Source organism: Passer domesticus, chromosome 7 (genome assembly GCF_036417665.1).
Source record: "Passer domesticus isolate bPasDom1 chromosome 7, bPasDom1.hap1, whole genome shotgun sequence".
Lineage (NCBI taxonomy): Eukaryota > Metazoa > Chordata > Aves > Passeriformes > Passeridae > Passer > Passer domesticus.
In genome coordinates, this window is record NC_087480.1 from 51,222,366 (window position 1) to 51,249,956 (window position 27,591).

Consider the following 27,591-nt stretch of genomic DNA (forward strand, 5'->3'; position numbering starts at 1 on the left):
ATACTGGTGATGGTCACAACTTGCACACAGATTATCTTCACAGAAAATACTTCAAAAACACTTCTGTTTTGAAAATTGTTAATTTAGAAAAACAAGCAAAACCTAAGCTTGCTAGAAATTGCTTTTCCTCTCAATACCAGGGTTACTTGGTTCTCCCGAAATGCTTTTTGTTAAAGAAAAATGACAAACATAAAAGAAATTGTGCCATATGGATATAAAATCTGGTTTTGAAATATCTACAATTAAAAAAAACCCAAAGAACAAAAAAACCCTTGAAATATTTTTAAATGTTTTTGCTTTTCTCGTAGGTTGCCCCTAAAAGAAGCCAGAAATACTTAACAGACATCAACTTAAGTTTTAAGGCTGGTCCCTTTATATACAGAACAGTATGGGGGAATTATGAAAGAAACTCATCCTCTCACTATCATTACAACATGGCTCACTGGTAAAAACAAAGTATATGAACCATATGCAACACATTCAGATCAATTCCACTCACTAAAAAACAACTGAAGAAACACTCCTGCCATGCAAGTTATTTGACATTAAATCAATAATTAAAATAAATTTAATTTCACTTGGGATTCCACGTTATCTTAGAGCAAAACAAGTAAATAAATCCTATTTGTTTTCATGTTTATGCTTTCTTTGATCTTCAAAACACACGGAAATCTACTGCATATTAAAGTAATTTTGTACACTCAATATCATTAATTTCTCCACCAAACCTCAGCTTCATTTTAGGACAACACACAGCAATGCTCAAAGGGATTACCTCTCTCCCATAGGTTATTTATGAATGTCCATTAAAAAACTGCAGAAGTACAGGCTATTAATTTATCCATTAAATAGCTAAAATAATTTGTTATAATTTGTTATATTCTGGATATACTATATTTGTTATATAGTATAACAAATCCTATATGTTATACGATTCCTATACTTCCTATACTATTCCTATATAATTTGTTATATTCTGGACTATTCCTGACACTTCATTAGGATCTTAAAAGACAAATTTTGTTCTCTAAGCAATCACCTACAAAGGAAAAACAAATGTTTATAGTTGTCAAAACATATCTACAACTGTAGTCAAACAAGTTATCCATAAAAGCTACTGATACATAACAACTAAGAATATTTACAGCTGACTGTAAATATTAACTGACCATATGGGTTAGCTTTAAATAAGTAACTAATATGAAGATTTGGGCACAGTTTGTAATTAACAATAGATTGGTTCAATGCTTAAATTTAAACCCCCTCTTTTTTAGAATTAAGACTTTGTATGACGAAATAAATGCACCTGCAGAAACACAATTTAAAGATCTGTGTAATTAAATAGGATTGAGAAATTCTGCCCAGCTCCAGGCTGGATGCCTGACTAGATTTCCTCCAGGGAGGCCTGGCTTTTTCAAGCTCAGAGTTTCGGGTAATTTGACCGCGGCCACAGAGGAGCTGCAGTCCTCCAAATCTCCATCTGTGCCTGGACAGGAAAGCTGTCCTCAGGAGCTGGAATACAGATGTGATGTCTAGCATTAGCCAGAGCTATGGGGCTCAAACCTAATTCCTGTTTAAAGACATGGAAGTCTTAGGTGGAATCAAGCTGAGGTATTGATTCTTATTACATGTAATAGGCAAAACAAGCATCATAAAGCCCCGATTAGTGCCATAAGCCTCCAAGATGTACTTAGCACAAAGATACAACTGAAGTCTGGGAAAACTGAAAGGCAGAAGTAAAACAAAACATGAACCAAGATTACCTAAGCAAGCAGGAAGTACAAAGTAAAAAGAAAAAAAAAAATAAAAAGACAAGGCTAAAGGCAGGAAAATGTTAAATTTCATGAAGAATAGCATTTATAGAGTAGACAAAATCCACAAGTCCCAAAGAGAGTACTAGAAAATATAATAGATACTGACATGAGATAATTTTTAAAGAGAATTTCTTCAGTACGCGGGATTCATGGTCCTTCAAATACACCTCCTCAGAGAGGATCAGAAAAAAAAAGCACTCATCAGCTTTCTTCCTGACATCAAAACCTGGTTAAAAAAGGACAGTGATCAAAAACTCACTCCACCTACCAGACAACCAAACTAGATAATACAGCAGGAGCTGCTTACAGGAGGAAAACCACCCGAGGGAGGGGGCTGGAGCATGAACTCCACATAGGATGAACCCCCAGCACAAACCCCAAACAAGATGAACCCCACACAGCACAAACCCCAAACAAGATGAACCCCACACAGGATGACTACAGGGTGAACTGGAGACCTGGCAGGATGAAAAGCACAGAGGGCTGTGGCTGCTGCCTCTGCTGCTGCTCTGACTTTCAAACTACTGCTTCAGGAAGAAAAATTTCAATCTTTGTCTTCTACAACACAAAACCAGCAGTGGTCAATGAGGTATTAGAGGTAATGAAACTACACTTGTTGATTAAAAAGTGCTTGAATTATACTTTCCCCAGATCAGTGCAAAAAACCAGATCCTGTATCACACTTTTGTCTTAAAACAGAAGAACTATTTTAATACAGAGAACTGTGTTAACACAGAGACACACTTGCAAAACACCACTAAAATCCTGCAGAGAACACAAAATAAAATGGAAAAGGACTTTTCTTATACCAAAGTGAAAGACCTGACTTATAGGGGAAAGCATATGAACTGTGTTAGTTCCAGCCTTGAGCAGACAGTAAGGAAACATTTGACCAATATTGCAGAAGTGTTCAAGAGACTGAGTGATACTGCATAGTGTTCAGAGCAGTCGAACTTAAATTGGAATCTTAAAAATAATTAAAAAAAAAACCCATAGAATTTTACTCCAAAAAGAAAGAAAGCTACAAAGCTCAAAACCCTTTTTTATGATTTCAAAAAGCTAGAGTTTGTGCTAGTTAATGTATAGGATGGGAGACAGGTGCTTAATCAGTTCAGCTTAAAAGCTGCAAGTAGGCAGTGTATGAACAAGTAAAGTTTTTAATTCAAGAGTTAAGATTCATGACACAAGTTCCTCTGTATTTCTCATATTCCTCAGTTTTTCTCATATTCCAGGAACCAAAATAGTTTCCAGTGTGCATGCTACAATAATCTATTATATGATCTCATTACATACATATAAATGTATGTGTGTGTATATACACACACACACACACACGGATTTGGCAGTGCTAGGTTAACAGTAGGACCTGATGATCTTAAGAGGAATTTTTCAACCTAAATTATTCTACAATTTCATCACCCTGCATATATCTCTCCAGTATAAATGGAGAGTATAAATGGTATAATCCTACCACAGGTATGAGTCCTTTACAGCTCAAGCTAGAGCAACTCAGTCCTTAAGCAACCTTTGGTTTTAGGGCTGCAGATCAACAGTACAACCTCTCATGTCCATCACACACACTACTACACAAAACACTGATACAACTACAACTACTACACCAGCTCAACAGCCTACATGCTAGCAAGACTATGGCTTTCAATTCAACAGAACTGGAAGTTCTTGGGAAATGAAGCAAAAGGAAATGGATCTCCCAGCTTGCTTGAGACAATAGACTATATGTCCTGAAGTAAAGAATATTTTTCCCCTCAATAATAAGAGAATGACAAAACATATTTCAGTGTTTATTACTTAAGATGCCCCACAGAAGTCAGTGATGAATTTAATACTGACTCCAGGACATCAGGATCTAATGCAAGACATTTTCATTTAATAAATTTTAATCAAGTACAAGATCAAAGTTCTGTCTACATACTTGGAATGCCTAATGTCATGTTCACCACATCAGGCTACCTGACATTCAGGATGAAAACCAGGATAACCCTAAGGAAGTGCTAGTCATTAACATTCCAAAAGGATGCACTACTGAAGGATGTATTTCAGTGGATAGTTTGGAAAAGCCTTGAATTTCAGAGAATCCCCTCCCAGGAGGTGGAAGAAAAGGCCAGAATATTGGCAATAAACACTTAGCAGCTCTAAATAACCAAAACATTATAGTAAGTGAGCACACTGAATAGTCACATATCTATTTCTCACTGATTTCAATGGGATTCAGTGTACCATATCTGATAAATTATACTGCACAGCTAGTAAAATACATACAAAAATCACATGAATATTAATGGCCATTTCTCTTTTAAACTCATAATGCTATAAATATTACTTTGTATTTTATATTGATTTTAGAGCACTTATATTATGTCCCATTAGAATCAATGAGGAGTGAAAATACAATTACTGAAAATAATTTGCATTAAGATAAATATGATTGACCTTTTAGCCTTTTTCCACGTTTTCAACAAAACAGCCTGAGAACTAAATTTAAGTAGACATTTACATTTAAGAATAGCACAAAGGAATAAGAGACTTGTGACATCCAGAAGCATAGGATGGACCTACAAACAAGGAGAAAATTGCTCGGGTGAATGACAAATACATGGAGAGGTCATCTAATGACTATTTTCTTACCACTTGCTTCTTGTCTGTCCCCCATTGAACTTAATTTTTTATCTAAATCAAACACTGAAATCATTAGCAATTTTCTTACCAAAAACTGGAATTTAGATTCGATAGCATATGCTTTATCTTCTATCACAAGCCCAGACAATTATATCAAAATAGCAAATAAATGAATTTTGGTAAAATTTAAAGACTGGAATAAAATAATAACGCTACTTAATAAAGATATCTAGGAAGAGTTGATAGATTTTGTAATTGCAAAAAATAACAAAACACACCTGAGGATAATCATAAACAAAACCAAAGTTACTAGCTTGTCTCATTCAGGGTGATAAGAAAAACAAGAAAAAGAATATTGACAGAAAGGTAAATTACAAATAGCAAAATATATCAACACACCTTTTTGTAGTTCTGTCACAAACATGCTAATGTAAATACTAAGTTTTTTCATGCAGGACATGAGCATATTAACTTCAGAATCAAAGACTCTCCCCCTTGTCTTTCAAAATATTAATACTGAACTAATAAAAGGGTATTTTTACTGCAAAGAAAACATTTTCCTCACAATTCTTAAAAACTTAATCATGTCTCTTCTACCTCCTGCTTTTTTAAAGCACACAAGTGCTATGGGGTGCTTTTTATAAACTAATGAGATTAGAGACTTACATTATCACTATCTACCAGTAAAAGAGAAAATGTGTCTCACTGGACTTCAGAGCAGAGGCTTTCAAGCATTATACATCTTAACAGTGTATTTCATTTGAATGCACAGCAACAGACTGCACTGAGGTGAGAAAATAACACACAAGAAAAAGAACTTCTAAAAAAAAAATCACACTGAGATGATATATGAAGTACAATTGGGATTTTTGAAAGTACTGTTCTCCAATACAGAAGAAAAGAAGGTCTTGGTCTACCAAAAGACCAAGGAGCAAGTTTCTCTGACTTTACAACAGATGTTACACTATGTTCCTCTTCAGCACTGGTGTCTCAAAATTAATTTGAGGTAAACACAGCTACAATGTAACTAAAAGCTGATTTATGTTGTCATCATTGGTCTTCAAAGCACAAACCATTCCTTTTGTTAAACCAAATCCACCATATATCCACGATTTCACTACAATGAATTGCAAATCCCATCTGTATCCCACTCCACCTACTCACTCAGTTTTACTGCAAATAAGATGATGGACCATTCTGAAAGACAAATCTGGACTGGCTCAACTGATGACTCTTTCCATAAGCTTTACCTATGACAGAATATTTAATCTGGTGTCTCCTTGCTCATATTTTATCCCTCTATTTTATCCCTTTTTTTTAGCCCTCTTAGCTCACAGATTACAAAGTTGTATTGACTGAAAGACAGCACCAGTTCACAAAGATAGATCAAGAAGAAAGGTAAGTGGTTTATGCAAAAAGTCCTGGCCTTTCAGGGAACTGCTGGGACTTGAGTCAGTGCTAGTTTCAAGAAGGAGAAGACAAAGATTCAGTGTTGCTCACCACAGAATTGTTAAGCTTGGAAAAGTCCAATAAAGGTCCAACCAGCACTGTCATCTTCAACACTGAACCATGTCCCTGAGCACCACATTCACATGTGTTTTGAACACTTCCAGGGATGGTGACTCCACCACTTCCCCAGGCAGTTTGTTTCAATGCTTGAACACCCTTTCAGTGAAGAAATTTATTACCTGGAAGAAGAGACCAACTGCCACCCGTCTGCAACCTTCTTTCAGAAGCAGCAGCATCCACTGAGCCTCCTTTCCTCCAGAATAAACAGCTCCCTCAGCCGCCCCAGACTGCAGCCTGACACTCCTTTTCCTAACCTGTATGAACCTGACAGAGCTGGCCTGACCCTTGCCCTTCCTGTCTTCAAATTTTATTGATCTATAGACTGCAGCAGTTCACAGAAAATCCCTTTGTACCAGCATGGGAGAGGTGATCAGCAGCTGATGCTCAACATCCTGCAGTCTGTACCCGCAGCCTCTGCTAATAACAATTGATTGGGCTGCAGACCTGGGCACTAATCCTGCTCCCACTGATTTCCAGGGCAGAATTCCACTGAGTTTTAGCAGAAGCAAGGCTGGGTTCTTTGAATGATGATATTTCATTCATAGCATTTCCTGACCTTGTGTGTCTCTCACCAGCTCTGCAAAGAGCACGGGGGAATGGCCCCAGTTACCCAGTGTTATGCTTTTGTTCTCCCAAGAAACACAAAGGGGAAAAAACTTACAAGAATGTCTGTCAAAATAAGAGTGTTAGGAGATACACAACAAGAAGTGATGGATTACAATAAAGAAAAAAAAAAGGTTATTTGAGTCTGCTTTGCCTGACAGAGTCTCAACATCACTTGATGGATGATTTGCCAGGGTTCACCATTTGTGAGTCATGTATCCACCTTAAGCTATAACACTGTGGAATATGTGTATCTCAGTGTCTAATCAGAATGGCCTGGTCTGAACAATCTCACTCTGAAAAAGGTGTACAGCAGCTTTTATTGCAGGTTTGTTATCCATGATAACATGATTCACTACTTGCAGTTTTCTTCTCAAACTTTCGTAGTTTAAATGAGAAAAATAGAACTGTCTTATCTTTATTTTTACCCTTTGGAAGGGAAGAGAAAATATTTATTCCTAATCCATAGAAAGCAAAGAAAACTGAGGTCATTTAATCTTTAGCTGCATAATGTTAAGCCTGAAAGAAGACCTCAATTTTTTTTCAAAGGTCATACTTTATAAATCCCGTATTTCTGTACCCCGTTGCTCATATCTCACTACTGAGGACTATCTAAAGACCAAACATATAGCGGATGTCCTTACTGTCTACAGAATTTAAAGAAACCCATTGTTTTAATTTACTGCATCAGACACAGTCACAACCCAAGTGATTCTGCCACAACTCAGTGTCCAAGGAAACTCTGGATCAGCATTCCTGGAGAGATGAAAGACTCAGTTGGCAGCTTAAACACTACTTCTACCTTTGTGCTTAAAGAAGATCTTAACAAGTAAAGGGCAGGATTCTTTCCTCCTCTTCCCAAACTACTCTTGTTTCATAGTGTGACAGACTTCATACTCCAAAACTATCACTCAGTTACTAGCTACATTTATATTCAAATATATTTTAAATCATTCTATTTGTTCGTCATCTTCTGGAGCCAGGAAAGGATTTTATTTTTTCTTTAAACTAAAATAAGATGGGACTATTTGAATATGCAAAAAGAAGTCTGAAATCTGTTATCATTATTCTTTTCCCTGTCAATGAAATTCACATATTTTATTTTTAAACATAATATATTTTTGATAAAATGTCATATAATAAATACCAAATGCATGATATAGTACCATATAAAATACACACCAAATATTTCAAAGCATAATAAATTAATGTAAAATAAGTAGTTGGTGCCAGTATGATGAATAGACTGTTTCCCTGAGGACCTGAGGGTGCCTATTTAATCCTGTTCAGTGCCTGTGTGTGCATGCCCCATTGAAGTTTATTAGAGCCCAAAACACTGATGTGCAGCCCTGCTGTGCACATGAACTCTTATGCCTAAAGAGTTAACCAGCTCTAAGCCACCAGAGCTGTTGCAAAGTGGAACACCAAGTGTATGTAGCTCAATATGCTCTAAAAATCAAGGCATTACTCTAAGTGCCTGAGTACTAATTTAGAATGAGATGTCAGTGTGTCAGACACAGCTGATGACACTTTGACAGAAGCTGAAAGCCAGAACCTGAAGTGTGTTCTACAAAAGCCTCCTTCAGCCACCACCCAAATCTGTATTTAAGGAACTGCTCTTTCTGTGTGTCTGCCAGGTAAATCTGGCAATCGTGCAGGACATCCAACACAGCCACCTATGATGAAGTTGGAATTGTCACACAGCTCCATAAAACAGATCAGGAAGTTATTTTGAAATCTCAAAGAGTTGTGAGCCTCAACTCAAAAGATGCGCTTTAACAGCTCCTGGAGAAGGAACTCAAATGCTCTACACACCATTTCCAAGATCTGCAACTGAAACCCACAATTTGTGCTCTCCTTTGTTACCTGTTACCTGGGCTGAACCATCCCCCATCACGGCTCTGTAAAAGCACAGGGCTGGACTGAAAGCACACTTCAGTGTTTTTCTGATGGGTGGCTCTGCACAGCAGAGCAGGTATCTCAAATCCATTTCAGGTGCATCAATCTCCCAATCCACTGTACACAACTTCAGTGCTACATAGAATGAGGTCTGAAATTTGACTTCCAGGCTATGCACGAAAGTCAGGTATCTCAAAGTGATTGCTTGTGTGCCAGTCCCAAGGCTGAGCACCCTAAGTTTTCAATACTCCAAAGCTTTCCAAACTCATACATTAAATTCCTCTTTGGACACTCAAGATCAAAACTGTGCTTTGAACTTCTTTGTTCCACTATCCTCCTATGTCACAAGGAATTAATACTCCTGTACTTTATGGCAGGAGTCTCCATGTAGTGCTTCTAATGGCACTTTGAGATCCTCAGAAGCAAGGTGATACATAAGCAGAAAGCATTATTATTTAACAATTTGAGGGAAAAAATCCCTCAAAGGGACTGGGTTATATGTCCATAAAACACAAAAGCAGCCACTTCAAAATATACTTGAATGAGTACATAAAAAAATTGTGCTTGTTGGGGGCCTCTTGTCCTATTACCAAAAAAAAATACAGCTTGATTAAAAAAGTACAATATAGGCACCTATCACACTCAAAACCTTCTCTGCAGTATATTTTACCTACTGCTTCAACATACAATCTGTATCACTTAATTGATGAATATTTGCATGAAATTGTACTGGCTGGCTATTATCATATAATTGTTTAAAAATTCCTCTTCAAAAATTTTAGCAAGACCAATATTAATTAAGTGGTATAGACATTCACAGTGAAACAAAAACCTTTGATGCCTATAGCATAATATTATGGTTCCTTACAACTAGTTTTGTACCCTCTTATGGCTAAAATGTTACATCAATCTTTCACAATGAATTTAACTTTGCCTCGCAGCTTCACCTTCTTCTTCATACAGTTTTGTTTCAAGTGTTGTCATGTCTAAATATGCTGCCATTATAGCACATTTCTTATTTTGTGACTTAATGCTGTAATTTGTAAGGAAAATGCAAGAATAATTACTGATGTAACAATAAAGCACGGACATATTGTAGATAATTCTGGATTTTTAACTAGCAAATATAGGTTCACAAAATTATTCTCTGTCCTCCTTTCAATGAGCTGTGCATATCTTACTTTCATGAATTTAATATTTTGAACACTGCCAACTTTGTCTTCATATTTCACAATCACAAACATAAAGCAAATATGATGCTGCTAAATAAGAGCTTGAAATACAATCTTCTTATAGAAATATGTATGTCTAAATCAGCTTCCCATTTTATTGATTGCTCTGTGCAAAAACATGAAAGCATAAATACTAGGAGTTGATTCGTTTTAATTTCTTTGCACTTAGCCAGGGCCTCAGCCTAAAGAAGGATCTAACCAGTCTGACAGCTAAAGATTAACAGTCCTGCCAGACCAACAGGCTTGACAAAGGAGCTTAACTTAATCCTTAAGGCAGTATAAGATGTCTTATGTGTATTACTGCATTGGAGCACAACTTTAATAAACACAGTGTAATGTAATTTTCAGTAGTTTTACTGATGTCAGGTACGGGATATGAAGCAAAAAATAATTTGACAGATCTATTTGTTTTCCAAGGATAACTATTTTTTAGAGATTACTTCCATTTTGAAGTTCAGTCTCAGTGTTTTGCAAGGACTGGTATACAAAAAAAAGCATTAAAAAATGCAGATGCAACCTCATCATTCACAATCATGAGGGACTCAGTTTCAGCTAAACTGGCTTACACACTGCTGTGTTATAGCTCGTTTTACCACTGATCGCAGTCACAAGGTTTTCATCCACTTGCTGTGAACAATGCACTCAATTTTAAGAAGTTTTGAGAACTGAAATAACTGTTAGGTACTTGGACTTAGTATGACATGGATGAGATCACCCCTTGCACCTTCAAAAAGAATTAATCTTCTTTTTTTATTTGCTATAGACCGTGAAAATTAACCAACATATCTGAAAGTTCAAATATTAGGACATTAATTTTCATGTTAAAACAATTTTTTTCACATTATGCACTATAAATATGCTATGTCATCTTCATAACACCCTGAAAAATATACCTATGAAGTAGCATGATTAAAAAATATAATTTCTGAGAAACTTTTAATAAAGTTAATGCATCATATCATCAATCAATGTATTCTACACGTGTCTGTCTGAGAGCACTGATCGAAGCACAGTGGCTCAGTCTCTGTTTAGCACAAACTCTCGCTCCAGGTGCTCCTAGTGCAGCTGCCTCACTGTGCTCCTCAGCAATACAAAACCTCAGAGACGGATCTGCAGGTCCTGTGAGGTGCCTGAAATCTCAATTTGATCTGAAGACACATGCTACCACAGTTCATATGGATGTCTGTGTATGGGATATATTGCTCTTCCATCCTGGCAGCACTGACAGCACTGAGACTGAGGGCCACCCACACCTTCCACTGAAGCCAGGATGCCGCACGCCCAGTGTCTCTCATGAGAGCAGGAACACGACCCTTAGACTTAGAGGTGGGCAACAAGCTGTGCCAGTTTCAGATCAGCACAGCTGGGAGTGAAAGGTGATTCTAAAGCCTCATTTCACTTTCCATCTCAAAATGTCCACAGGCATAATTAAAGATACCCTGAAAGCTGTTTTGTATTACATAAACTGCTACAGATCAAAAGGGTTCACTGTGCTGGAAGAAATCAGACACATTAATACCAAAGATACCCTCCTGGCCCTGCTATCCCTCCTCCACATGTACCAGCTGCACAAAGTACCTCAATTATGCCCTTAAGCCATCAGGGACACATCAACACTACCCCTGAGAAAGAATATTCAGCGTATCTGTAAATAGGTTCATTGCTTCTTTGCACTGCTACTGAGACATAAAGCAGATACAGCAAAAGTGAAAAATGCAGCTCTAGTTTTGATTCCACTTGTAAAAACCAGAGCTTTTGGCTATTCATAAAAATGAAATCAGAATTAAATCCATTAATATGATAATTACATATGGAAAGAGTAACATTAAGGCTCAAAGGCAAACCAGCCTCTTGTTAGTGAAGACATTACTAAATATCCTATCAGCAACAATTCTTCACTGGCCAAAATTAAGATACAGCTGTCAATATTTCCAGAGCAATATATACATGGTAAGAATATCAGAAAAGACAAATGCAAACACAAACATTACAAATTAAATAATCTGTGCATACAGAAATAGTCATGTTACAAGCAAAAAACCACATAGCTTCATGCTCAAACATGATTTTGTAAAGAAAAGAAATTAAAATATTTTCTTCAGCAAGTACCTGCTCAGTGAAAACAGCAGATTTTGTTCTAGGTGATGACTCAAATGACTAAATCATGCTCTGTGAACCAAATTTAGTGTCTCTTCAAACTCTGAAAACCTGATCCACAACATCATCTATCATATTAGGCTGCAGTACAAGAAAAAAATTATGAAAAATCGTCTTTTTTGTTAAGTGTATTAAACATGTGGCAAACTAATGACCAAAACTTAAGTGACAAGAGTACTCTGAGTTATATACTCCGGTCATATAAGGCAGAAAATTCCTGGCAGTGTGGCAGAGGCTGAAATTGCTCCTCTGGAGCAGAGTTAGGAAGCCATTAGGACATGGACCAGCAGTTTTTTCTGGGCGATGCAGGCAAGTACTGACCATGCTCCACACAGCCAACCACACAGCAGCGCTGCCCAGGAGCCGACTGCAGCACTCACAAAAGCTCCACGTGAAAGCTACATAACCACACTACAAATGCTGAGCCCAGGACAATAAACCCTGCCTTTCAGTCAAGCTTATTAGTTCTGGCTTAGCAACAGGCAAAGTGCAGTGGCTGTGCTGCCAGAGCAGAGCCTGTGCATCTCCAACCAGCTCAAAGGGAGGGCAGAGTGTGCTCCTGTCTGCTGGCAAAATCCCATCCTGACATATGCTCAGACATCATGTCAGCTGGCACTGGGAAAACCCTCACTGAAGGGCTGGGTATTATGTACAGTCCCATTCATGGCTGAGGGAGTTCTCATGGATAATGTGAGCAATATTATAACAAAGTGTCTCATTCTTCCTAAGGCTCATGAATCACTATTAAAAACAGAAAAAATCTGGAGTGGTGTTACAAAAAGAATACATAAGGAGGTGAAAAAATGGAAATAGCAGTGACTTTGTTACAGGCATTTTATTTGTAAAATGTATTTCAGATAGTTATCAATAATATCAACAATGACCATTTTATGGAATATAAACTCTAAGAAATTACCTAAATATAACATTTAGTGTTTTATCTTTTTTTTTTTTTTTTTTTTTTTTTTAACAGGAGTTCACCTGCAATTATCCAGGCACAGGCAGATGAGCTGAGCAAGGACAGGCACTGCTAACTGCAATGCTTCGGCAGCTGCATTCAGAACCCTAGCTGTATTTTGAGGTTTTTTGTTTCTACTTTAGAGTCAACCAGTACGCTGAGATGTGTAAAACTAACCCTTTTACAGTAGCATTAGGACTAAAACGGACAGCAATCAAATTTAGGAGCACATGTGACATTATTTTAATCTCCACGGATGAAATGAGGCCAAGTGCCAGAAGGACTGACCCAAAGACGCCACACTGAAAGCTGGAGTAAAGCAGGGAAGGGATAGCACAGGTTGTACAACAGCACATACCCCCTGTGAGCCCCTCAGCTCTGCACTAAGACTGAGGATAAAGCTGGGAAAGCACTGCTTCCATGTATTTGGCCAAAAGCTTTCTCATAAGGACCATGGACAAGTCCTGGAAACTATGTTTTCTAAATATGTCTTTGCTGTGGCCAATGGTTCAGTCTCTTCAAATACAAGGTGTACACAATTTGCATGGCCAAAGCTAAAGAACAGCTAGAATACCAAATGCAATTTCAGGTCTTGGCACAGCACTTGAGAACTGTCCAGATGTGTTGTTGGCACGTCTTTACCACTATTCCCCAGGCACTCCACGCAGCTTCCACCTACCTTGACCTCCAAATGCTACAGAAAGCACCGTGCAGAGCCAGCCCAGCTCCAGAAGAAATGTGGCTGCCAAAGACCAGGATTTACTCGCTCAGATACAGCGTGACTATTCTGGTTTCAAGCTAACAAGGCTGTCTCAAACTACACCAGGCAGACTTAGTGACCCAGCCTCTGCCAGCCTTGGAATCTCTGCACCATTTCATCAGCCCACAGCCACACGCTACCTTCCTGTCTGCGATGTCAACTGTGGTTGTTTAAAATATACTCTTAGATTATTACATCCCTCATTTTATTGAATTTGGTGTGTACTATACATGAAATACAGTAGAGCTGAAGCAGAAAACATTGCATCCTGTGACAAGAGGGATTGAACTGAAAGAGAATAGGTGTTGACTGGATATTAGGAGAAAAGTCTTCACTGTAAGTGTGGTGAGGCCCTGGCACAGGCTGCCCAGAGAAGCTGTGGCTGCCCCATCTCTGGAATTGTTCAAGGCCAGATGTTACAAGGCTTGGAACAACCTGGTCTAGTGGGAAGTGTCCCTGCCCACTGCAGGGTGAGGAGCGAAACAAAATAATCTTTAAGGTCCCTTGTCCAAGCCAAACCATGATAGGGTTCTAGGATTCTGTAGTTATATGCTTTCTCAGATGCTGTTTTGTACAAGCCCAAGCATGAAGTTCACTGAAATGGAACAGAAGTGCCTGTCCACAGAGAACAGGAATACAGGCAAGAAAGTTCAGAAGAGAATGAGCCCGGCTGTAACACACGTCACTGTCTGCAAAACACAGCCTGGTCTCTCAAACTGGGACAAAAGGTTTTAGCTTCATGCCGGCAAGCTGGTAAGCAGCCCATACACGGTGATGAACGTGGTCTCTGGAACCCTGTGTTTCAGCCAGCCATTTCTTAAACATAACAAGAGCTCCCTTAACTTTCCTGTGCACAAGGCTTGGTAGAGATGTACATTTGCACAAATTTGCACTGTGGAATTTTTCTTTTCTTTAGAGCTAGCTCTTGGACTGATGCTCTGCTGTTATTGCATCTACTTTTATGACCTGCTATAGCTGTGGGCAAGACATATTTTAACAGTACAAAACTTACAGAGTATTTTGCTTCTGCAATATTAACATCAATATTAACACCTGAGGATGCTAATAACACACTAAATTCAAAATATATTATTTGCAAAACAAAAATGCATATTCCAAATATACTGAATGTTTATTGAGAAACATTTTCATCTTCCATGTTATTTCTAACTAAGCCATCCATTCTGTAATGGAAATTTTTTACGGCTGCAATGAATTCCTAACATGTTGTATTCAACAAGACACATATTTATATATTCTTGTTCTGTATTACTTACAACAGTCCATATTATTAAATCTGAATTAAGAAAACCTGATCTATGCTGCCTGTATACCATACAAACTCATTATTGTTCCCTTATCTTGGACAACAAACACTTTGTACTACACTGTCATTGTGAAAAAATAACTCTACTAATCTATTAAATGTACCAGTTTTCCCTCTCTGTTTTAAAATAACTCAATCTTCTTCTGAAGTTCTCTCACAAGGCTTCAGTAAGGATTCAGTATTCACTATTGCATGTAATAAACACTGTGCTTCTCTTCCTTCCTGTGTCACTCTGAACACAGCCCAGACACAAAGTGTTACCAGATTTGCCTAAGCCAGTTCAAAGGTGCTGGATTCTCTACAGCAATGTGTACGTGCTCCTCAGTGCCCAGCTCTGTCTTTCATACAGACTATCAAGGGACACCTCAGAGCTCCACTCCTCGCTCTGTATTTTGCACTTCTGTTGCAAACAGAACCTCTGAAGGCAGAAAGTTTCAGCTTTGACTAGATCCCTCTCTTCCTACTTGACTCCTATTTTTAACTGCATTTGGCTATTTCCGGACTGACAATAGAGAACAATTAACAGCAGTTTTTGAACTGGAAATACTTGCTTTTTCAGCTGACAACAAACCTTAGTGGTTAACTGGTCTTAGCACTTCAGGTTTTAACTCTTAGAGAGAGTGATGCTAATGGAGATTGCGGAGGGATGAGGTGAAACAGAGTGAGGTTAAATACCATGATGCTTCACCTCACCTTCAAAGTAGCTTTTGTGCTGTCACATCTGCTTATATCAGCACCAAACGACTGCTGATTTGATCATAATTGCCCTAATTAGAAGTTCAATTAATGCACTGAGTTCTTCCTATCAGTGCAACCCCAGCACCAAGGACATGCACACAGAGTGTTACTGAGCAATACAGGTGACAGTGGTAAGGAAGGTCACTGGGAAAAGAAAACCACCTGCAATCTACTGCTTTGAGGATATCACATAGTTAGGATGACACTCAATATCCACTTATGCCCCAGGACAAGCAGAAAGGGAGAATTTAAGGAACTCTATTGAGAGATATCCATCAGCTGTGAGCAAAAATTACATTTCCTGTCATTGAAAATCTCATTTAGTTCAGACTTGCTTCCACCAAGGATTAAGAACCTTCAAAAGAACACTTTGTCTTCACAGGAAGATGAAAATAGCCTAGAATGCTCACAGTGAAAGATCATGTGAAAAAGAAGTGCACAATATAGCAACTTTAAATGGTTATCAAATATAATATACTTCAACACATACTAAAAATACAAATGTGGTCATTGAAAGTGCAGAGAAAAAAAAAAATTAAGGGGCTTTGCATGAAAGATGAACAAATTTCACTAACAAAGTGTCACCAATTCCCTGCCTGAAAGTATTTTGCAAATCCACTGAATTAAGCATTTTGTATGTTCATAAAAGAAGACAGGGAAGCACATGAGGAAAACAGACAGCACCCACATATTAAAATATTATGTGTATGATATCCATAAAACAGAAAAGAGCATATTTACTCATTCTTCACCTTTCACAAATCAGGATAATTTTTGAAAAATTCATATAATCTAGAATCTGTCATAAAAAAGAAGCGCAAAAATGAATATCTTCATGCTACTCCAGTTTTTCTTCTACAAACAAAAAAAAACAAAAACAAAACAAAACTCCAACAAACAAACACTGTGTCTTGGTCAGTTGCAAAAATAAGATAACATGTCATGACCAATATATGGTATCAGATACTGCGGTGAGATGTGACTTTTTTAAAATGTGAGAAAATTAAAACCCAATTCTGCATTAACTGTCGACCTGACTACTTGCTATTTATGTTTTTACTGAAATAAATCATCGATATCTTGCGAAACAGTCTCTGAAATAAACTTTTTGCTTCAGTTTCTATGAAAGAATAAAGCTATATCACATAATGTCATAAATTACATAGGGCAAGATCTTCATCCAGTATAAACTCCAAAACTACTCTTGTTTTCAGTATTACAACAATGATAGTCTCTCCTTTTTCTTCCCAATCACCAGGAAATGATCAGAACATGGCTAGTTTGTGGTTGGGTAGGTTTTTATCTATCACGCTACATTAATGAGCATTTACAACATCATGCACCAGATGCATACCAAGCATCTTTCAGTTCTCGGGGACATTTCAATATTTAATAGTACCTTTGCTCTTTTGAGATAATTTTTTAAGCAACAGATGCTGACCCCTGCCTGGACTCACTACCACCCCTGCTATTTAGATTTCATCTTAACAGCACTTATTTTAGAAAGAATTAGGCAATAGTGTTAACTGTAAAGTATTACTTGCAGCAGCTGATACCAACATGTAAACATTTAAAAATATTTCAAAATATTCTCAGTAGAAGCAGAGCCATGCTAGAACTACTGGTTCCTTGCAGAGATGCCAAGCAACCTGGAAAACAGGAAAATGTACCATAATTTGCTGTCATTGCTGCGGGCTCTGTATTGCCCTGTGTGAGCAGCTAGTGCACACAGAAACTACTAAAAATTTTAGACAAGGATCATCAAAATGAAGGTAAGCCTGAAAAAGCACAGTACTGCAGTAGCTCAAAAGTAAGAAATTGTAAAGCACAGTACACTCATTATTTAAAAGCTTTGTAAATCTGGAATAACAATTGTCTCTGCTCCCTGTGTGTGGATATTCAGTTACATTCCCTGACTGTCATGATTTTTTTTTTTTAAGACAACAACTTTGTAAGGATTTAAATAAACCTACAGCTTATCAGTGGTAGGTAACTACGGTACCAAAAAATACAAAAAGCCAGGAAGCCAAGAGAGCACTGAGGAAAGGGCGTTTTGGACTCCCACCTTGCCTAGGTCTCTGATAGAGGGAAGTGTCCCCAACAAGGTTATTCTAGAATAAAGTCTCCCCCTTGTGGATCTCTCACATAATAAAAGCTCCATCAAATCCTTAATTGTATAATAAAGTTTGTGTTCCTTCCTTTGCAGGTGAGAATTTCAGGGGCAAATAGGAACATGTAATGAAATCATGGTACGTGGTTTACATAACTCTGTGGCCTTGATCCCACCTCAGGCAAGATAAGCTGTTTTGCTGTAAGATACATTATGGTTCTGTGATAAATTCATTAAAACAAAAACAATAAAACCTTCAAAATAATTTGATTCCTCTTCATCTCTATGTTTAGTTATGAAAGCTGGTTTAGTGAAGCCCCCCGAAATTATCCAGCCCCAAACTGTCAATGGTTTAGTGAGGTAAAAATTAAAATTCCAAACTCATTTGATTTAATAATTACTAATAATAATATAAAACATGGCAAGATTCCCACCTGATTTTAAGTGCACAAAGTTTACTATCCAAAAAAAGTTGTTTCACCCAAGAGCAACTTCCTGCAACTTGGAGATTAAGGAGCTATAGCAGCACTATTTGTACAATGACTCTTCCTCAAACACTTCATTAACTACACTATTCTCTGATCTGCATTAATTTAGAGGGATCATCAAGATTTCTTTGCATATGATAATTCACATTATCATAAATTAAGAAATCATTGTGATCACTTAAATTACCATGTTGATCTCAATTCGCTCTTAAGGTATTTAAAAGTGTTTCTAATAAATCATACATTTTGACTGTAGAATTGATTTTAATTTTTTTTTTATTTTCTAAGAAACAAAATCCCTGATGGCTTGAAATATTATTCAATTACATACGTGACAAACTCATATTTTATTTGCAGCACCAACTGTTGAGTCAATACTGGGTAAAAAGCCTTTTAACTATCCAGAGACATGTTCTCACATTCATTTCAGAATCATAATATAATGGTTAAATATTTATTTCTTGCAAGTTCTGGAGCAGTGCTAGGTTTCCTACTTTCATTAACATTCTCTTATTTGTATGCAGTAATCGCTTTAAAAATATTAGCATTGTAATTTCTTGCTAGCACTATGATAAATCAACAGAAAGGCTTATCCCCATGCCTCCGCACAGAAGAGCATAATTCTGCTTCCCTCAATGCCAGTGACAAAACCCCTTTAATTTCAGGATAACACCCACAGAATTCATGAAAGATGTCACTTTGACAGTGTAGGACTCTTGTCCTTTCTAACTGCAGAGCAGATGCCGTAGCTAAGCAGTGCTACACTCAAAGTGCCTCCGTGGGAACCAGCAGCTCCTGGAAGTAGAAGCCACCACTTCTTCCCTTTGTTTTAGTCCTTGACCTCTCAATAACAACTATCAGCAAACTGTATTTTCTGTTCAAAATGTGAGATTTTTTTAGGATACAACATATGGCTACGGGAACAAAAAGAGATACTATTTATTCATTTCAAACATCCATCAACAATGCCTGTCAACTGCTGTTACTCTGGGACGTGCAGAGGTGAAATGACAAGGATCCACTTGCATCTGAATCCAAGCATTTCTGATTTTTTTTTTTTTGTTCCAAGGATTCAGCTCAACAAAAATTAAGTATGCACTGCTAAACTGTGAAAGGCTACTAAAGCTAAGTACAGGGTTCTGATCTCTGATGCTTGACTCATGGAAAAATGGGCTTGCAGGAACTATGAAAGCAAAGACTAGAAACTCCTGCAAAAAACCTCTTCAACCTAGTAAAAAAAAAGACATATTTTACTGTATTCTCAGAGACTGCCTGCTTATCTTGACAGTATGGATGAGGAACTACAATTCTTACTGAATATAAAATAAAAGGAGAAAAATAATTGCTAATTATAATATTGCAGGCTATATTTCAAAATCATTGTTGCTTAGTACTAAGTGCCCAGATTTTCTGGCAAATAGTCTCCATACATGATCATCCAGCACTACTAAATGAGCTGTATTGCTAGTAGTGACAGACATTTGTAATACATGATATTTCACAATGAGGACAATTGTTCAATTTCATCCCTGAAGAGAAACATCTTTACTACCACATACTTACACAGCTCATGTGTCAATACTGACATTGTGATTATGGATTACTAACTTCACTACATGGCATACAGCTTCTACATATATGTGCATACTTACTCTCATTAAATGCACCAGAATGGGTACACCACGAACATGAAAGGAGATTTTTCTCTTAAAGCAAATTATGGGATCCAGAAACAAACACAAGAATGATCCAGACATTCCACTGCTACCAGATCCAGGTCTACTGCTACCTGTCATTCATGCATGTGCACATACCAAGGATGATTTTTGTATAATGGTCATTCAGCTTTAGGTCATTCAACTTGACAAGTAATTCCAAGATTCTAGATGGGAAATTAAGGAAGCCATACTATGAAAAATCTAGTATTCATTGTCATTTCACACCATGTGCTATCAAAACAACATGTACCATTGCTGAATTCATTCCTGCCTTACCTTTGCAAGCCTGTTGTCCTCAAACAACAGATACTTCTCATCTCCTCCCAGACCTCCCCATCTCTTCAAATATCATGTCCTGTTCACAGCAACAGAATTTTACCTTGCTCTCTTCCTGTAGCTCTCTTCGCATTCCTTAAAACTTCCCCAATTCCCTCATTTCACTTGCTATTCAAGTTGTCTTCTTTGCAGTTTCCAATGTCCCACCCAAATCACAGGTTCTCTGAACATGTCTCACCATTCCTCAGTTCTTGCTCTCTCCCCATTCTCCCACCATCACCAATCCTGAATCCTTCTTTTTCCAAACCACAACTTTCTGTGATTTTTTTGCATTCTCCATTTTTTATTATGGGTGAAACCTATGTATTCTGGGATTGTAAATCCGTGACAAATATATGGGACTACCAAATTAAATTACAAAAATAAATACATTATTAAGAGACAAAGCCCCTTTCTCCCCAGTCTCCTTATGGTAATGCACTGCTCTGTATACCACAGTGGTACAGCTCTCTGCATGATCTCATGTGCATTAAATTCAGACAAAGCAAGCAGGGAACACAGCAGGGATAGCACAATATTCTTTCTGACCCACAGAAGTTAGGTGGAAAAGTTATTAAACCTTCAGGAGATTATTACTGTGAGGCATGAGCTGTGTGAAATGAAATTCAGAAACAGAGTATCTGTGGGGTTTGGGCCATATTACAATATATTAAAAAAAACAAAGGATCATCTTTCTCCAAAAGACAAGTAAACATTAAAATTATCCTGGAATATAATAGAACAGGGACTTTAAGTATGGTCTGTTAATGAGAGATGTTTGTGAGTCTGGAGAAACGAGTGTGAGGTTTTATCAGAATCAGAAGGCTATCAGAATCACACATGCATGCCAAAAAGCCCACAGATTACTTTTTAATTACTGCTGGATATAACAACCATGTGCACATCTATCTACACCTACCACTAAAGTCATGTTCAAGAAGAACAAAAGAATTACAAGAGCACACATCAGACAGTAAGAAGCCCATGGCCAAACTTGCTTTTTCTATAGACATTACATCTGAGAATTTCCAGGAGAACCATGTAAGAAAGTAAATAAAGCCTACAAGGCACCATCATGTGCTATTTTTCTGTGCTAAGAGCCCTACAGATAACTCTTGCATAGAAAGTTATGCCAGAAGGAACAATAAAAATCTCTGTATATCAAAGTCACTAGTCTTCACACAGTACCTCTAAACTGAGCCCAGTAACTTGTCTGACAATATATCTTTCAGAAGACTGTCAGTCTGGATGTGAAAACATAAGAAAGTTGTGAATCCTCATTTCTGTTGTTTATTTTTTAAAATAAATTTTTACTGCAAGATGTGTGTAGACTAAACTATATCTGCGGTTTTGGAAGAGGAAGACCTTGGAGTTTCCAGGTGAAAGCAACAAACCAAACACCAAACAAAAAGCAGAGGAATCTGCCTTGTAAGAAAACTACTGAAGCTAGAGTATCTCTTTGGCATGGATGTGCCACCTTGCTCACTTTATGTCACTACATCTGTCCTGTGAGCCATCAAAGCTTAGCCTGCCTATCTCTGGTAAACAAGTATTATAGTCTGACAATACAGCCCGGTAATTCCTCTGTCAAGGGGAGGGACATCATTTTGTTCACCATTAAAGAAGTGCCCCAAATTTCTAGAACGGAAACCATGGGTGACAACTTCTGCTTCCCACAAGGGGGATGAAAAGGTCATTTGTGCAGGAGACTTTTTTTCCTATGACAAAATGAGCTAAGAATAAACACCCACCTATTGACTTTGCCCTCCAGTAAATAAACCTCGTTCTTTAGCCCTTACTAATATCATCATAAGCATACATTTGTACTGTACCTAGAGCACACAACATTAGAAACACTTCATCTTCTCCCCCACCCCCCTGTACTGTGCAGGGGAGAAGAGAAGCAGCACTGCATAAATACCCAGCCGCGGGCTGGAGCCCGGCTCCTGACCCCGGTAATTCCTGCTCTTGGGCCAGGCGCGACGGCACCCGGAGGCCGCTTAAGCCAACCCCGGCAGGGAGGCAGGCAGGGCACATCCACCGCGCCGAGAGGAACCGGGCAGGAGGGAGAGCTCGGCGGCTTCGGGGTCGGTGCCCCCCGAGGGAGGCCGGGCCAGCGCGGGGTCCGGCTGCCCCGGGGGCCGGCAAGGAGGGGGAGTCCCGGGCCGGCGGCTCACCTTGTGCTCCAGGACGCTGATGTATCCCTCCAGGAGGCCGGCCCCGACGGGCAGAGCCGGGTGGCGCTGGCCGCGCTCGGGCGGGCGGCTGGGCACCGCCGCCACCTGCTGCTGCCGCCGCCGCGGCTCCGGGCGGCCCCCGCCGATGCCGATGCCGCCGTACATGAGCAACAAGCTGGTGCACATGGTGGTGAGCGCCAGGCAGACGGCCAGCCCGTGGCGCTGCGGGGGGCAGAGAGAGAGCCGGCTCAGCGGGCTCCCCCCGCCGCGGGGCCCGGCCGGGCGCGCCGCTTCCCCGCCGGCGCACCCGCAAGTTTCACCCACCAGACACCCGGCCGAAGTGCGAGGAGAGAACTGGGGAAGCCCCTCCGTCCTCCTCCTGCCCCCTGGCCAGCCCGCTCCCGTGGCTCCCTCCTTCTCCCCCAGCCCTGCTTCCTCGCCTCTTCTCCCCTCCGTGCGCCCGCTACCCGGCGCCTCTCATTCCCGTGCCGCCGTCCCCCTTTGGGCATCTCATTCGTGCATTTTAACGAGTGTTGGGGACTGTAGCGCTTCCCCCCGCCCAGATACCTCCAGCCTCGTCCTTTAAGCAGATCGGTCTTCTGTACGCTCCTTAAAACGCACACACACACAAAACCCCCAAACCACGAGCAACACGAATAAAAGAAAGCAGGCGGAAAGTTCTTGGCCGCCGCCACCAAGGTTCGGTCGCCTTCGCGCGATCCCGGAGAGCCGCGGGGATGCAGCCCGGCGAAGGCTGGAGCGTGTGCAGCGTGCCCGGGGCAGCTCCGCTCCGCGCCGCTCCCCTGCTCTCCTCCCCGCCGCCGGAGCCGCGATGAGCCGTGCCAACAATGCACTTACCATCAGGGTCTTCATTTTGTGCGCCTCCCGGCCGCCAGTCCTCCCGCTCCCCGCTAGGCTCGGCATGGCGGGGAAGCCGCAGACATGGCTCGGCCAGGGAAGCGCCGCCGTGGCGGAGATTAGGGGGGAATTACACTCGGCCGGACCCTCGGAGCCTGCCAGAGCCGGGTCCTCGGCTGCCCCGCCTGCCTCCGCCTCCGCCCCCGCCTCCTGCTGCCGGCGCAGCGGCGACTTCAGGGCAGGTGGAAGTTAACTTCTGCCTGCCGCCCGGGCGCTGCTCCGCCGGCGAGCCCGCGGCGCGGGGGGCGCGGCCGCGGCGGGATGGCCGCGGGCACCGGGCGGGCGGCGCCGCTCCGAGCCCGAGCCAGCAGGAGCGGGGGCAGCAGCTCCTTCCTTCCCTCCCTCCCTCTGCCCAGGCCTCTGTCCTGCTTGTGGTACCGGGGCGCGACCTTCACATTACATTATTTGTATTTTTCCCTAGCGGAAAATTTCTGGTTCTCCCACCGCTACCTGGGTTTCCTGGAGCTGGCAGCGATCAGGCAATACTTTAAATTCACGTTAGTAAAAAATCGACGCCCTCAACTCCTTGTGCGGCGCTGACAATGCCCCCTCACACAATTTTGCCTAAGCTCTAACAACCGGTTTCGAACCCTTTTGACAGAAGCTTTCTCCGTCTTATAAATCAAATCTCACAGACTTGCTCCCCATGCCATCTCTCTGGTTTCTGAAGGAGGACATTTTCCCACTCTCACTTCTAAAGTTTTTTATTCTTTCTTTGTGTAAATAGTGTAAAGTTCAGTTGTGAAAACTTTATCAGACCCTAGATTACAAATATCTTTTGCTGTGGGAATTCCACGTGTATAAACGTACCCCTTCTACACAAGCCATTTTTAGGGTTGTTTTCTTATGAAGTTACTAGACTGACAGCATAAAAAAAAATCAATCTCCTAATCATGAAGTTATTTCACATGAAACTACTCATTGAAATAGTGCCTCTAATATATGGCTTCACATCTAACCTACAGCTATGTAGTATTAAAAATTAAATTAAGGAGAAAACTATCAACAGGGTAACTCAACCATGGTCACAATAGCACATTTCTCAAGGCTGGAATTGTCATTGAAATCTATTTTTTATCTTTGTTAATTCATTGGAGGACTAACAGTGAAACAAATGCCATATCTAACATGGGCACAGCATGCTGCAATTAGTGCCTTTTAAGAAAGGGAAAAGAAACATGAAGGTGTGTTTCACCAGTGGATAACGCAGTAAACACCTTTATCACTCCAGAGAAGACGCCAATTGCACACACACTCGCTGTTTATGCAGTTTGTAGGGTTGGTTTCAACAGTACCAGTTGTTCAGACAAACAGAGCAATGTAAGAAGAATCTTATCAGGTCTCGGTAATTCTTTATTATGTGGTTACACTTGACACTCAAATTAGTGAAACAAAGGGCCAACTTGATGAATCATTGAAAGCAAATTATCTGTGGCTCTCCAAGTCTTCCTATAAGAGACTACAGAAGGCAGCTCATGCATTTTACAGTGCTGTTTCTCAACTACCAGCAAGCAGGTTGCTGGTGACTGACCTTTCATATATATTTTGCCGTGCCAAAGCAAAGCATCATTTTTATGATTTAGGCTCCTGGCTGTATGTTAGACATCTGTTACACAGTATGTCTGACCAAATTCATTAAAGTTACGGGTTTTGGTAGAATAGGCTGATTTAAAAATCTACTGATAAAGGAGACAAACTAAATTTTCTAATTTAATGCTTGACTTGAATAATGTCCAGCTTTCTGCTTGTCAAATATTTAATTAGATTGCCATTTTGGTCATAGACCGCATTCTTGGCAGTCAAATGCTCACTGAAACAAATACAGTAGTGTAATGTAAATCCTACGGAGGTTTTTGTGTAAGCACAGAAACTTTAAAAATCATCTGGAAAACAGCCCAGCTATTTAATTTAATTTTAAATTCCTGTGAACTAATACTTCTAGCTGTCTGGAGGTTTGGGGCTTTTAACACTATTGGAATCTGTATACATGTAAATATGAATCTATATACCCAATAGCTAGATTTGCACGGAGAAGAGCATAGGCTGCACTTAAGAGCATTTAATCAACTTGGAAATGAGTCAATACAGAAAACTTCTTAAAGTCCATTTGACTTTCTGCTTCAACCAATTTATTTTCTATATGCAAGGGATAATGAACGATCCATGCATTTCTATTCCTCCTTAGAGCTGGGTGTAAAGACAGATTAAAATATAAACAGCTGTTTTCCTTAGCCCAGGAGAAAAAGTGGTAGAGTGGTAGCAGGGCTTTTCAACCAAATCTGACTGAGGAGAGCTTTTTATCTGCATGGAATGGTATGGGTTGTCTCCTCTTCAAACTTACCCTTCCCATTTTCATATTTCTTGTAGCTACAGGCTGACAAAATAGCCATATGGAATAAAAATCTGCTTGTGGCAGCTTCAGGAGGACCCAAGATGCTAATGACAACATAAAAATCCATACAGAGTGAGAAATCTGTGAAAGAAGTAGTGGTGCAGAGAGAGACAAATTTCGCAATGGACTTGGAGCAGCAGAGCTCTTTCACTGAGTTCTAAATAAAACTGCTCAAAGAGTAACTTCCCCTGAGATGTCTGGATGTATGAAATAACTACCTTTTTATAATGCATTTTAGCCCAGTTTGTCTTTCCGAGATTTCCTTAGATAGATATAAAATAACCCTTTCAAGCTATGGCTGATTTCTCATGAAGTTCCTATAGAGATTGTAGAGCATAATTTACACCTTAATATAATGCACAATTATAAAGATACTTTCCACATGATGGTTGGCCTGCAATGAGTACCTGAGGTGCCTTTATGCCAGTGCACCTCAGCAACTGGTAGCCAAAATATTCAGTGGAATTTGGGATGTGGGCAATGGTTGGTGCTTCTGCTGATGACCCAGATGTTGTTTTCCCTAAGTGCACTGTCTACTGCCTGTGTGATCTTGCTGTCTGTCTCCTTTCCACCATGACCAGAGGCAGAGTGTTTGCACATGCAGTCAGTACACAGAATGCCTCTAAACTGGAAGCTGCAGCTACCCTTCAGCACCCTTGTCACCTCCTCAGAACAAAAGCCCAGACAGTCTTAAATGTTTAATTATTTTGTGACTCATTGATGGCAGTGTGGCTCTTTTGCTGGAAAAAAAAAAGAAAAAAAGGTAATATTTTAGAGAACTGATTTAGATCTGTGCCTAATTTTAAAGAGAATAAGAAAAAGGGAGTTTTTGTTTATCTACTACCCTTCACAAAAGAGTGAGAAATAAAGGAATCTGGTGTGATATAAGTAGTTAAACTCTAGGTGAGTTCTGCATGTCACTCTGCAGGAGTGCTGAAGGCACTTAAATACATTCCCATCACACTATGTGTATGAAGGTGTTTTTCAGAAAAATATTGGTGATAGAAGTGCTTAAAATAGATTGAAGGGGTGAGGTTAACTGTATCGGGACCACTTTGATATCCTTATGCCTTTGAAATGCAGAATGAGTTACTAAGATTTGATAGGTGGGAAACAGGGAAAAAATTTGTTAAATATTTAAATTTAATCTAAAAGTGACTCCTGGTAAGTTGCATCATTTTGTAATTTCCATTACATTCTGTGGTCTGTGAATGCCTGGATCTGTCTCCGGGAGCTGGGCCTCCTAGCCCTGCTGAAATAAACTCCTACAGCCATTTTATAGCCATTTTATCCATCTCTGCTTGCTGGGGCAAGGAGCTCACTTGGAAGTGGAAAGCTCCCACTTCTGCAGCCTCATGAGGTTGGAGCTTAAACCATGATCACTAGCATAGAACAGAATAGTGCTTGTCCTGGGCCTGCAGCCAGTGACATTTGGGAGGATGGCTGGGAGTGCCACATTTCAGAGGAAAGAAGGAGCCTTTTTTGACTGACTACCTAGAAAAGCAAGACTAAAGGTGCTAAGGAGGTTGGAATATGACGGGAGTTTGTGTGAATTAATGGACAGCAGGGCAGTCAAAAGTATATATAAAATGAAATACATCACACTGATATCACCTCCATGTGTTGTTTTATTATTTATGTATATATGAAATTTTAACCTCTTTTCCTGAGAGAAAAGGCTGCATTTTTGCCTTGCAACACAACCAATGGAAAAGATTCAGCAGCCAGCAAAGTAATGAGCCTACACTATAGATTTTTCAAACTGCCCAGTGATTCATG

At 39.8% G+C, this 27,591-nt stretch overlaps 1 protein-coding gene across 3 annotated transcripts in view; it reads right to left on the reverse strand.

Annotated features, from left to right (window-relative positions):
* ST6GALNAC5 (ST6 N-acetylgalactosaminide alpha-2,6-sialyltransferase 5) overlaps positions 1-23,721 on the reverse strand; it is a 65,022-nt gene extending 41,301 nt beyond the window's left edge. Inside the window, exons 1-2 of one of the 3 annotated variants that reach the window (XM_064428585.1) lie at positions 23,361-23,721; positions 22,503-22,724 (exon numbers count right to left, since the gene is read on the reverse strand). In XM_064428585.1, coding sequence (XP_064284655.1) covers positions 22,503-22,724; positions 23,361-23,426 — 288 coding nt within the window. In that variant the 5' untranslated portion in view covers positions 23,427-23,721. Of the gene's footprint in view, positions 1-22,502; positions 22,725-23,069; positions 23,310-23,360 lie in introns of those variants that run through there. The other 2 variants (XM_064428582.1, XM_064428584.1) reach the window with 2 other exon arrangements.
* Positions 23,722-27,591: the final 3,870 nt, after the last annotated feature.